Source organism: Ixodes scapularis, unplaced genomic scaffold (genome assembly GCF_016920785.2).
Source record: "Ixodes scapularis isolate PalLabHiFi unplaced genomic scaffold, ASM1692078v2 PGA_scaffold3__209_contigs__length_174095766, whole genome shotgun sequence".
In the NCBI taxonomy this organism is placed as follows: domain Eukaryota; kingdom Metazoa; phylum Arthropoda; class Arachnida; order Ixodida; family Ixodidae; genus Ixodes; species Ixodes scapularis.
The window spans coordinates 16,808,651-16,821,599 of record NW_024609868.1 but is presented as its reverse complement, the minus strand read 5'-3'; the positions used below and the strand labels follow the sequence as shown (position 1 = coordinate 16,821,599).

The following is a 12,949-nucleotide window of genomic DNA, read 5'->3' as shown; positions in this document are numbered from 1 at the left end:
AATCAAGAGTACGGTGACAAAATTTGTAAATAAAATTAAAAAAAAAAAGCTTACGAAATGTTTGTGCATTTTCCTGTAGTCGCGGGTTCGTGAGGTCTGTTTTTCTAGCGATTGAAGCATAACATGACCAGTGTTCGTTTCTTCGGCTGAGGCGAGAGTGGTAAAACTTCAGAGTATTCTTACAATAAAGGACTCAAACGAAAGGATCGCTTCAATCGCGGGATGGAACGTTGATGTCGGTGGAATCGTTTTCAATATTTGACGAAGTGCGGTGAATACCAGTGGTATTATGGTTTTGAAAAACGATGTAGTACCTGTTTCCCCAGCCTGGTTTGGTGCCGAGGCACGCGAATCGGAAGGCGCGTGTGAAGTGATGTCTTTGATGTTTTGTTTTTCCCAAAAAGATGGTTTTCGTGCTTCTCTGAGTGCGGCTGTTGTAGTAGTCGCTACAGCTCCAGGATCGTCGCTTTTGTTCTCCAGGTTCTTAAGAGGAGGGTACTCCTGAGCATTTAGTGACGGCACACTACTCGTGGTGATTCTGGACGCTGGTTTGTCACCTTCAGCCGTTTCCTTGTTTGCCTGACGTTTAGCGTGCACGGCATATTTTGCCTCGCGAAAAGTGGTGTTGTGTTCTAGCCGATACCTTGTAACTTCAGTCTTTCGTACCTTGACTGGGCACTCGGCTGAGTTAGAGGCGTGCTGTCCTTGACAGTTAACGCAGTTGGGATTGGCTTCACACGTGCCTTCGTGACCCAGTCCACATCGATAACAGAATTGAAACTCTGCTGTGCACGCAGCTGCAATATGGCCGAAATTGTAACATCTATAGCACTGCAAGGGGCGTGCTCGGTAGGGGGTCACCTCAGTTCTTACAAGCCCCACTTTGACGTGTTGAGGAGCTACTTTCCCTGTGAAGGCGACTCGCACTACGGGTGACGTCTTCCCAAGTCGCTTCACCTCTGCCACGCCAACGGAGGACTGAAGATATGTTTTTATGTCGTCTTCTGTGCAGTCAGGGTCAATGTCTCGCAGAATGCCTAAACAGTTTGAGCGATCTCTCGGCAGAAAGGCTCTGACCGGTACTGTGCATAGCCTGGACAGCTTGAGAAGCTCCGCTTTAAAGAGAGGTCCCTTCACATCAACTGCGACAATGTTCCGAGCTTTGTTAATCCGGACAACACTCACCATGCCTGGAGCAACGTTGTTCAGGTAGTCTGTAAGCTTAAGTATGCTGAGCGACTATACCTTGTGGTTCTCAGTCGGCATGAATACGGTGCATCCAACTTGTAGGTTGCCTTCGTCCTTGAGAGATGAAGCATGACACCGTGGGTCCGTCTTACGCCTCTTCTTTCCCTGAGCAGTCTCAAATTCATCGTCGTCGGGCAGCATGTCGTCGTCATCGCAGGCAGACACGATTGTAGAGGAAGTGCAAGTCATTGCATCTGTCGTCGGTTCCTCGGGCGGAATTTGATAGCCGTCTTTGAAAGACGTCCCCGAATCTGCTATGTCTTGCAGGGCGGTGAGCATCAGTTGGTCTGTTGATTCAGGGTTCATTTTTGCAGGAAGCTTGGCCTCCCTGAAGGGGGCCCTTCGCAAAGAGGGGTCCGATACTTCTCTGCTGTTACGTAATCGGTGGATACGAAGTGCAGGCTCACTATTTAGCAAATATTGGGTTATATCTCAGGGGACACAAATAGAATTACCAGAAGCAGTGTCGTCGTCGTCGTCTTCCTCGGCTTTTTTTTTTTATTTTTTATTTTTTTTATTTTTTAGGGTGCGCGACTTGCATATGTTACACCAACGTGACCGAGATCGCGGAGGAGGAAAAATACACGCGACGCTTTCGTCTATGGCAACCGGCTTCATGATCGCAATCGTTTGCAAACAGGAAATGCAAGCACGTGAATGATTGGAAGCAGTTTCTTTTCTTTAGTTTTGTGCGTTGATGTTTATATATACATTTTTTTTTCACGCACTCCTTACGGGGAAAATGTATATACATGTTATATTTACGTTGTGTATGTTCTAGCTCGCGCGGAAGGTGTAATCAATTAGGAAAGTAATCTGCGCTTTCGCTGATCAGATAGATAATTGAGTGATGAAGCCGGATATCATCCAACGGATGAGCCAGAACGCAGATATTCTCAAGTCAACCGGGCTGTTTCTACCGACTATTTCACCGTGACATCGGCCAAACCTTCTGGTAAAAAATCTACGCATCGCAGAAGAAAATGACGGGGGCCGAATTATTCATTGCCGAGGGGCCAAGTTAGTGAATTATACGTCGCATTTTGGATCATTAATTTTTAATTAGCTTTTCTGATATAATGAACGCACTAGTTAGTAAAAAGAAACATTTAGTTTTTTCCTTCGAAACATGCTGAGCGCCATGAAAAACTGTCAGCGAAAATGTGGGTAATAAAAAATGGAAAAAAAAAAAAAACACGCGGGTTCGTCAAAATCAGATAAATTTACGAAGATAAAAAAAGAACAAGGCGATCCTTTTATATATTTCTAAAATTGACCAATTTACAGGGGGAACAGCGCACCCGGAGAACAGTCATTCAAATCAACATACACACAAAAGAAAGAGACACTTACTCAGCGCTGAGTAAGTGTCTCTTTCTTTTGTGTGTATGTTGATTTAAATGACTGTTCTCCAACCAACTCGCCCGAACCTCTGTGTGACCAATTTAGTAGTTTTCGATTATATTCATCAAGTTCTTAATAGAACGATCTGTTTAGTTTTACTAATTAAAATGCATAGTTATGCAAAATTTCACAAAAACTTAATCATCCTAAACACAATGTATACCTCAATAAATAAACATTTTGACAGTGACCAACACGGCACATGACTATTATTTCCGTGCAATGCGTAGTTTCTTTTTTCGTAAGTTTTGGTAATGTTTGATAAAACAACATGCGTACAACAAATATACCAACACCAAAAAGAAGGTGAATGGAAAATTACGGTTCCGCCATCTGTATTGTTTATATAATTATGTAACTATTTTATTTTTGTAACGAGTACTTTAATCAGCTTGGAATCGCTACTTACCTGCTCCAAGGTGAATCTATGAACCTGCCAGAACTTGCACGATGGGAAAAGGGAGCAGCTGCTTAATGGTAAAGTGCAAGTACAATTTCTCTAAGCGGAATTATTCATCGTAGCACTGCGCAAGTTGCGCAACACAATAGTCATGATTTCCTAAACGTCAGAGTTTATTTAATAAAAGCACGTAGAAAACTCTGCTGAAAGAACTTTGTGAAACTTTTCAAACGCAAAGATGATTACAAGTGTCATGATATTCCCAAAGTCAATCGAGTCAAGTTCGGTGAAATGGCGTATTCGACAAAATGGCGTTCGATGAGGTGTCTTGTACCCATCCATTGCTTTGGTAATAGTCTTGTTATTATGCATTCTGGTTTGAGCTGACATCGATTTTTTCTTTTTGCCATTGAGCTTCAACTATTTTATTACAGCGACTCCCATCGCCGCTTATCTCATTTTATTACCCCTTGCATGAGATGCAGAGCGGGAGCTTTTGCTTTTTTTATTATTTGTTTATTCATTGCGTTTGTAAATTCGGTACGAAGCAGGAACTCCACCGTCTCCGATTTTCAATTAATGTAGAGACCTCTCAAAAAGGCAAGACCAGAAAACGAAAAAAAAGAAAACGATAAGAAAAAATATTCAAAGAGTTTTACGAGACCTATAGTGTTTCCTCGGTGTACGAGGTTCACCGTTCGACTGTGGCCTTGACGATCTCCCCAAATCCTTGTCGCTCGAAAATCTGGTATATGTTCCTCGCTGACTTTGGCTAATAAACCATGTCCTTTCCTATCTCGGTTAAGCTGTTTTTATGCAGACCCAACGTAACGACTAATGCTGCATTGGAAACTACATAGTACAACTAAAACCACATAAAACTGAAATGACAGTGACACGAATCTAGAGCGCAGCTCTTTTCAAGGGGCTCAAGATTTGATTTGTTAAGGTATCTCGGCAGTTTGAAGCAAAATACATGTTGCCTCTTTCTAGAGTCGATTAATAATTCACTGCTGTCAACTTCTCCCATGAAATTTGTTTTTGTTAATGTGTGGGGGATCACGTGACACTTGTTGACGAGTAAGAGAGTGCTGTGCCAAAATCTCGATGAGGTTTCTTCGTCCTTCATGTTTTGTAGAGGTTTTGCTAACTGCGCCGAATTAATTAGAATTAGCGCGCACCGGGGAGGAAAGTGTGATAAAAACACTAAAAAAGAAAGAAAGACTCGTCTACCCTGCCTAGTTTTACCTGTTTTGGTTCACGGATTTGATCCGGTGTACTCCTCTCAATCCCGTACTTTCTATTTCGCTATTCAAAAGATCAGACGACTACGCTATTTAATACCGTTTTTTTTTTTTTTTAGTTTTAAAGGTATTCATTAAATCAATCTTTTTACATGTGTTCCTATATTTCACTTTTCTTTCATGCCACGTGCTACGTTCGCTAACCCCGTGTCAACTCTTCCAAAGCTGTAACAGAGCCACAGAGAGGTGACTAAATTTAGAAACATGTCCCCCTCTTCCTCTCAAGCACACACGCAGACAAATCTGGCTGTTCCATGCAGAAAGAAAAAGCAGCTACTCAAGAAAGAGTGTTATTCACCCAGCTTTTCGGACACGTGGGCCTATATCCCTGTTCTCATCGTTGTGCCACGTATGCCCCCCGCCCTTCGCCTCCGTATTTAAGCCTCCAGAGAATGCAACGGTGTGACTTACGCATGCCGCGTCTCCCACTATGGAGATGCTTCAAATGCCTAATCAGATCAACCTGCCTCGCTCAGTTTCACGCTATAATACTGTCTGCTGCGAATTGGGTGCGTGACTCTGCCGTAGGAATATTCCGGTTACAATGTGTACGTGACACTCAGCACGTCTCTGCAAGACGGCAAGAACGGCGTGCGCTGCTGTTGTGACGCCTTTCTTACGGTGGCGACCATTCCGTCCAGGGATATCGGCGGTCAATGAAACGAACGGCGATAACTGTGGCACATATTTGGCGGCGGGGCAGACGACCGGCCGTGCGTCACTGCTGATCCCTTCTGAGCATTCTCCAGCCCTACGGCGGTCGCTGCCAAGAGGGGGGGGGGGGGGGGGGGGGGGGGGGGGGCAGGGCATGCGCCAAGGTTACGCGGTCGCCTCGCTGACATCGACCCACAGCGACTTGCAAACAAACCGGTTCAGGTGTCTGACGTGGAGAGGGTTGATTTGGCAGTGCCGATCCCAGGAATAGGTGCTTCTCCTTTATCGCTCTGGAACCGAAAGAGTTGCGTGAGATTCTTATCCCGTCCACTGTAATGCCTGGTTTCGATGGCCGTGGCAGATAAATGAGAGAGGGAAAGTTCCGCTCTGCCGCTAGGGTCCACCTCTCGGATGAAAGGGGCAGTCCTTGGTGCAAATACCGATGTTTGTATGTTTTCTTGTTTCCTCATTTTTGTTCTTTTTATTGCCTTTGTTGTTGGAGCCTTTCTGTGCGTTTGTTTGCTTAGTTGCATTTGCCAAGAGACCAACAGTAAACATGCTGCCCGAAATAAAAAGTCGATGCCCGTGAGAAGCCCCCGTCCAGTGAGCCCAGACCAGTCGTCGAAACGAGTCATTTACTGTTTGGCTCCCCGGATTCCTTTCGCTTCAAAGCCAAGCGCCCTGTGCCGTCCTCGTGCAAACCATTGTGGAATTGTGTTATTTTTATACGACACCCCCTGTATATTGTTTTCTACGAATTATTTTTTTTGTGTTAGCATCATCCGGAACTTGGTGCTGCTGAAGCTCCGTCATGGCAGCTTCCATCACAGTTCTCGTCGTGTTTCTTTTAATGACATTTGGGGTGGCGGAGTCACCCCGATCGGAAGCCATTGTCTCTGATGAGCCTCTGGAGGCGACAACCTTGCCCGCGGAGACTACGACCCGGGACTTCGAAGACGCGATCGACGCCCTCATGAAAGAGTTGTCCAAACGAATTACGCCCTTTGCCGCGAGCCTCTTGTCCGCCGACAACGTGACGCAGGACTGTTCAGGAGCCATCCTCCAGCTGCTCATAGGGCTACGCACGAAGATGCCCTGGGCGCTGCGCAGTATGTATGTTTCCTTACCGCACGCGTTAAACCTGCTTGTTGCCCGCCTAGTTTGATTGCTGGATCCTCACCCTGGAGAAAAAGACCCGTCATAGATTTGAACGCCTTTCTTCTCGTGTTCAGATATTTCGCGGAATTCGTCCTTCAAGCTCACGCAAAAAGCAAATCAATTGGCTTTACGTGTTTAATTAACGAAGGGCATGTGGCGCGCCCCGGCGAACGACTGAGGGTGAATTTCGACTACCCGGGAAGTTTTCTGACGTGCAACTGATACCTTGGTTACACGGTACCTTCTCTGCAAGAGGCAAACCAAATCTGAAGGAGTATTACGTGTTATTTCAACGAGGACCACGTGGCACGCCCCAGTGATGAACTGAGGATTAATTTCGACTCTACCTGACATTTCTTTACGTGCATCCAACATCTCGGATTCACGGCGCCTTCTCATCAATGAGGGGCACCTCGGCCGGGATTCGAACCCGCCTTTTGTGGATCCGAGGAGGCTCAAGCGAGAGGCACGAGTGAGAAATTCGAGAAAGCGCAATAGCTTTGCCGCTTTCATAGTATATCGTATAATGTATCACTTAAATTTAAGCGTCGATCAATAGCTTTTCGGCAGCTGACAAACTGTGTTGCACTTTTATGAGTGCGAGCATGAAATTGTTGCATACCACACATTCGCACATGCTACCTTTGACTGAAATCGTATGGTATATTGCTGTGACTCTTGCGATTACATCACACTTTCTATCGTGCCTCTGTAGCCTTATTTTGCACTGTCATGATAATGAGGCCACCGTAAGTCGAGTACCCACTGATCTAGTTTTTTCTTATTTTTTTTTTTGTGCAAATCTTTTTACACAGCGAAAGTAAAATGTAATGATTTGCTTTTCTTCTGGTCTTCTGCAACTGCATCCGCTGAGCGACATATTCTCGGGGAAGTGTTGCGAAGGGAATACAGGAGACATTGGGAAGAAAGGGACGATGCCGAAACATATGTTTCGGCATCGTCATTCGCTGAGCTGCCTCCGTAAGCTGCGGTGATTGGCTCTCCGAGTATTGTGCGAGAAAGTAGACGCACGGGCTTTTTTTAGAGTGGGGACGTGGAAAGTCTTGTGCATCTCATTAACGTCCCGCAGCCAATGAGGCTGCTTGATTGGCACACTGAAGAACCAACCACGAGGCAAGGAGTGATGATAAGCCACGCACTTCGTTTCCTAGGCTGTGGCTGATTATACGCTCTAAAAAAATAGTATTTGAGCTCACTTTCCCGTGGAACACAAAGAAAGCCAATCACGGCGAACAATGCCAAGATCCTGGCCAATGACGAAACTCATAATACTCGTAATACTCAGAGACGAAACTCATATATATCGAAAATATGAGATGTTCGCGGGCACAACGAGCGAGTGAAACAGAACGCTCACCGTCTCGTGCGCACATCGTGTATATTTTGGTCTATAATGGTATCCTGAGCTGCAACGACCCTACACTGGGATCCGTGATGCGTGTACCGGCCACCTTGATTCGTTCTCTTGCGTTCTGCATGAAAGTGAAATCGCAGACCTTATTTTTTAGTGTGCTCTTTTTCTTTTTTTCGAGCGTAGTTTGAGTTTTGAGTGCCCGGTGCGCAGTGGTGGATGCGACTGGCCGTCCTTCTGCCGGCCTGTTGTTCGGTACGACCGGCTCGTACGGTGACTACGACGAGTGCTTGAGTGTGAGGCACGGATCTGCCACCGGAGGGTTCGCCGGAAAGTACTGCACCCTATTCTACAGTCTGCCTGCGGAATACGTGCGCAAGACCACTCTAAGCATGCAGAAGCAAGGATACTACCAGGTCAGTTCCGCGCTCTTCCTCCTCCTAATGATACTGTGGTCACTGACAGCCCCAGTCTCGCTGCCCGTATACATCGTACGGAAGCTACAGTATTCGCTGCATACATGGCAACAGAATTACCTCAAGTATGTTAGAAGCATAATGATAATGCAATTAATGCGAAGGTGCAAGCGGGCTGGACAAGCGTGATGATAATAATCCCTGAAGAAGGGAAACAGTGGGGTAAAGGACAACCACAAATCAGCAAACACATCTAGGTGACTGGTGCGCTCCACTGGAAATAGAGACGCCCCTGGTTCGATACCAGGACCAGGCGGATTTTTGCAGTCGCGCACCAGTCACCTATAGCTGTGTTGTTCCTCTTGTTCCTCTTCTCCAGGAATTATTTATCGTCGTCGTTGTTCGGAGCGTGTTTGCTTCATACATCTGTAAGCTTCGAACATTTCTGGAGACAGTTTTTGTATGGCCAATCTGAAGGTCATACAAGGTCGAAACACGTTTCAGGCAGTGTCTTCAGACTGTCTTTTGTATTATGTATTGGCACTGCGACCGCGCCCTAAGAAAGAAACGAAGAGGCTAACCTGGTCCGTGTTCCAAAATTTACTCGATCTTATTCTGGGGTAAAGGTTTTGCAACTTGGCGTTCGAAAATCTACCCGAGGTCGAGGGTTGCTCCATCTGTGTTGTCACGTGACAAAACCCACCGGAGCAACTCGGATCTATTTGGGTAAGATTTGGAACGCGGCCCTAGTGTGTACGTATGACTGTCTGTTTCAGGGCCGTCGAGCGCCTGACTACTTCAAGCCGGACGTGGAGAGCTACTACAAAGGGCTAAGGCTGGGACTGTGCGTTCCATCGGTCTGCTCTGTGAAAGACGTGGAGCGCTTGATTGGACTCGGTCAGTCGACGACGTTTGTGTGTTTGGAAGGGTTCTTTTGCTCACGAGTAACTTATGCACTTTAAATTCCTTTCTAACAAATACAATTTACCACGCACGAACTGTAGAAACTTACAGAAACGTAAAAAAAACGTCCAGAATATAAAAAGAAAATTGAACTTTATGGCACATAGAAGGCAGGCTTATCCGTCCCCCTTATGATCCATTGTAGTTGATGTCCCACAATGATGAATATGACCTACGCGAGCGCTTTCAAGTTTAATAATAAGCTATATTGATATGGTAAGAATGAATGTCGCTTCTTTCAGAACACATTGACAAGTGCTCGTCGAACATGATATTGAGAAAGAGGGAGGAAAGTAAGCGTTGGTCACAATCCAATCGAATATAAAGATTTTTTAGTTACTTAGTTTCTTGGATCTTGTGCTTACAAACGGCGGAGATTATGTTAATACGTCCACACTCTTTATAATCAAAACTGCAAAAAAAAAAAAAAAAACAGCCAGAAGATATGCAAGGATACCCGTTAACTGGCTTTCTTTTGTCTCTGCAGTGCTGGGTGGCTTCGGTTTCAAATACCACGTCGCAGGCTGCGACTACGAGGACAACCCTGACCGCAACTGGAACCCCATCCGAATCGCCATGATGTAAGTCGTATAATGCTCTCTAACGTAGACAAGAAAATGCTCTTTTATCGTCAGTATAACGCCTTGACCAATAATTATGAACGAAAGGTGTCACAAATGAATAGTGTTTCTAATAATTTCTAATAAGCGATCTCCACGCATTTGTTGTTAAGCAGTTTAACTTTTTTTAATTGTATTTTATTTTTGCATAATTAAAGCGCTAAGTAGCGAATTATGAAGCAAAAAGCGTTAAGGGCGATTCACACACCTGCATTGAGTACGACCTAGTGCGACTGAAACGGGGCTTGCGACATTAATCCTTTTACGCGTTGCTATGGCAACGAGGCGGTAGCAGTTGCCATAGCAATGAGCAAAATTATTAACGTCGCAAGCCGTCACAGTCGCGCTCGGTCGAACCCACGCGTGTGTGATGCAAACTTTGCACGCCCTGCGTTTTTTTTTTTTTTCGTTTTTTTTTTGTTAGTGATACGTAGTTAAATGAACCAATACCAGCTGACTCGCTACAGTTTAAGCAACCAGGTGCAGCCGGTTCTAAGCAAAATAACTAGCGTTACAAGGACGCAAGCAGTATTCATTGCTTGAACGTTTAAAGTGAACCAAGATCCGCCTTGTGTAAACGAAACGTCCTGACGCAATTTTTTTTTTTTTTTCGTCGCAAGCGTCAAGTCAGGTACTGCCTTATTTTTCAAACACACGTACTATGAAGAAATTTAGTGTACCCTGTTGAGGATCCTTTTGGATACTTTTCTCGTGCCCCTTTCTCTGATTTGTTTTTGGTACATTTGTGGCACGTAAAACTTGCCTCTCCTACAGCGTTTCCTTTCACCCTTATGACCTAATCTTTTGACGCAAGTTTGTGTCAAACGTACAATCTCTCTCGACGCGTAATTCGGCTGTGCGTAGCTTGGGACATGAATCATCGCATCGACCGAATAAACATAAAATCTATCTCATAGAATCATCCAACTGACCCCAAAACATCCAATCTCTCAAGAAGGCGGAAAGTATACGTACAAAGAAAACTGCTCGGGTCGTTCGGTAGTTACATATCTTATTCTGTTTTATCGCACACCCGGTGTTTCAAGTGGTTTCCCGGTAGCGTATTCTCGTCTAGTGTAAAGCTATAGATATATGCTGCTCCGCTATACTCCGTTTCATTTTACGGTGGACCGCAGGAAACGCTACGAGCCATCAAAGCCAATCCAAAGCCGTGTTAACATTATGTGTCATTCTATGAGGGGCTCAATGACGTTGTCACATGACACGTTCACAGCACTGGGTTGGCTGGGATGGCTGGTGGCGTCCGCTGAGGTCCATCATAAGGTAAAACAGAGTTTACTGCGCTTCTTTTCACTTCGTAAAGCGCCGTTCACAGTCTTGCGACCGAGTAAGACCGAGAGAGGCATGATCGGTTTTTAAGCCTTTTGCGACGTCTTAGGACCGGATGCGCTGCAGCGGAGCTGGTCCTAAGAGATCGCAAGAGGCCTAAAAAACCGGTATGGTCTCTCTCGGTCTTACTCGGTCGCAAAAGTGTGAACGGGCCTTAAGTTTCAATGTAGGTTTACTCACTTTTTTTTTCTTTTTTTGTCCGTCTTGGCAAAAGCAAATATTCGGTCATTTGGTCGTTACTTTGGCGGTTCCAGAACGCTTTTCCGTTGACAACGTCACCTTTCTGCTCGCTCAGCTCAATCATCGGAGTCCTGGGACTGCTACTTCTGCTAGGCACTGTCCTGGACTTAGTGCTCCGTCCTGGCAGCAGCCTCCGCTCCGAAGGTGAGTGACCGCGGAACGGGCTCGGCGTTTTGCTTCACCATGTGTGATGCGTATCCGCTGCCACGCGCGCTAATACACCTTACAAGAGACAGTCTGCAAACACTGTCAGACTCAGGCTAGGTGGCGCAAGCTACCGCCCGTTATAAGGGCATAGCCATTATATTCATCCATCCATGGTCCTCGTATGACGGCCGTCACACAAAAACTGCTTGCAGACATGTTCGAAGAATGCGTATAAAGCAAACATGCTTTGAATTTGCTCCGAGACTTTTGTTCGCAGACAACTCTGGCATCATGTATGCAGCGAACACGATGTCTTTTGTATGCTATGCTCATTACCGCAGCGCAGGTTGCTTATGTTTTAGGGATAAACATATCTTCAGCATCGTCATGTCGCCGGGCACCCTCCGTCGATTGCAGCGATTAACGTTCCCAAGAGCTTTGCCCCGGGCTTCGAGTCTCTGACGTCACGCGATAGCGGTGGCGCTGCTGTTGGCACTGCACATGCGCACATGCTTCGCCTTGGGCGAATCTGGTTTGTTTTGTTGTCGGTAAACGCGGGCTTGTTGGTAAACAGTTGAGTGTTCGTCGAGAGAAAACCGGACAACCCTCTCGCGCGTTCACTGGCCTCTTTATTTAGTGCGCGGGGTCGCGGCTTTCTTTCTTTCTCACTGTACGCATTCCGTCGCTTGATGCTTCGGGATGGACAATTGCCGGTCATGAACCAAGACGAACGCCACCACTCGCTGCGCAGGACGCAGCACCACCATTAGCACCGCCAGCAAGTTAGAAGTAAAAAAAAAGAAAAAAAAAAGAAGAAAACTGACGAAGAGAACCGAAAGAGAGCGAACGAGCAAATCTGTGCCCTTCCGGAACTTGAATTTTTTTTTCTACGTTATAAAACTGAAGGTAGCATTTTTAATATTAAACTATGTTGTTTTTGTTTTGTTTTTGTGACAAGGGGTTGTTTTTGCTTTTTAGGGAAATCGTGTAACTAACGCCGTGAGACACTCCGGCGCCGCATTGGACATGTAAACGTAAATCGTGCAGCCACGAAGTACGAACGCGTTTCACGCAGTGTATATATAGCCCAGACTATTGGCCAGCCCAACTTGTGCCCTCTTTCCCAAGTGGAAGAGGCCTATCGACTCAATTGTTGCACTCCTGAGTCTAAAACGTGAACTACGCACTTCGGCTCCCATCTGGCACGAATTATTTATGCGTGTGCCAAACACCCACGAATGTACAGGGTGTCCCACAAAACAATTTACAGGCTTTATTTATTTTTTTTACTTCGAGAATAGATTACGTATCGCCAAACGCTCATTCTCCGCAAGATGCCAAAGTTTCAGAACTAAGTGTTATCTTGTTCGGGGAGATGGCAGCCGACAGGGCTCTCGTACACACGGAGATGAATAGCGCCGGTTACCGTAAACGGGGGAAAGCAAACCCCGTTTTCCCAAAATAATAAAAAAATCGCTTATAATTGTTGTATGAGATAAATGTTACTTCCGAAACGTTGGCTTCTGCTTCGGACCGCTAGCGCTACATATGGGCGTTGAATGAGCGTTCGGTGAACCGTTGTTCATTTTTGCAGTTTAAAAACAAACCAAAATACTGCATTTTTAGGGGGGGGGGGGGAGGGGGCACTTGGTATGTTGACCACAGTATCAAAG

At 45.7% G+C, this 12,949-nt stretch overlaps 1 protein-coding gene across 3 annotated transcripts in view; it reads left to right on the top strand.

Moving 5' to 3' along the window:
* Window positions 1-12,949, top strand: part of LOC8043708 (nose resistant to fluoxetine protein 6) — a 49,589-nt gene that overhangs the window by 17,941 nt on the left and 18,699 nt on the right. The window contains exons 1-5 of one of the 3 annotated variants that reach the window (XM_029991211.3): window positions 6,055-6,119; window positions 7,754-7,956; window positions 8,733-8,853; window positions 9,407-9,500; window positions 11,185-11,273. In XM_029991211.3, the coding sequence (XP_029847071.3) occupies window positions 6,101-6,119; window positions 7,754-7,956; window positions 8,733-8,853; window positions 9,407-9,500; window positions 11,185-11,273 (526 nt within the window). In that variant the 5' untranslated portion in view covers window positions 6,055-6,100. Of the gene's footprint in view, window positions 1-6,054; window positions 6,120-7,753; window positions 7,957-8,732; window positions 8,854-9,406; window positions 9,501-11,184; window positions 11,274-12,949 lie in introns of those variants that run through there. The other 2 variants (XM_042292994.1, XM_042292993.1) reach the window with 2 other exon arrangements.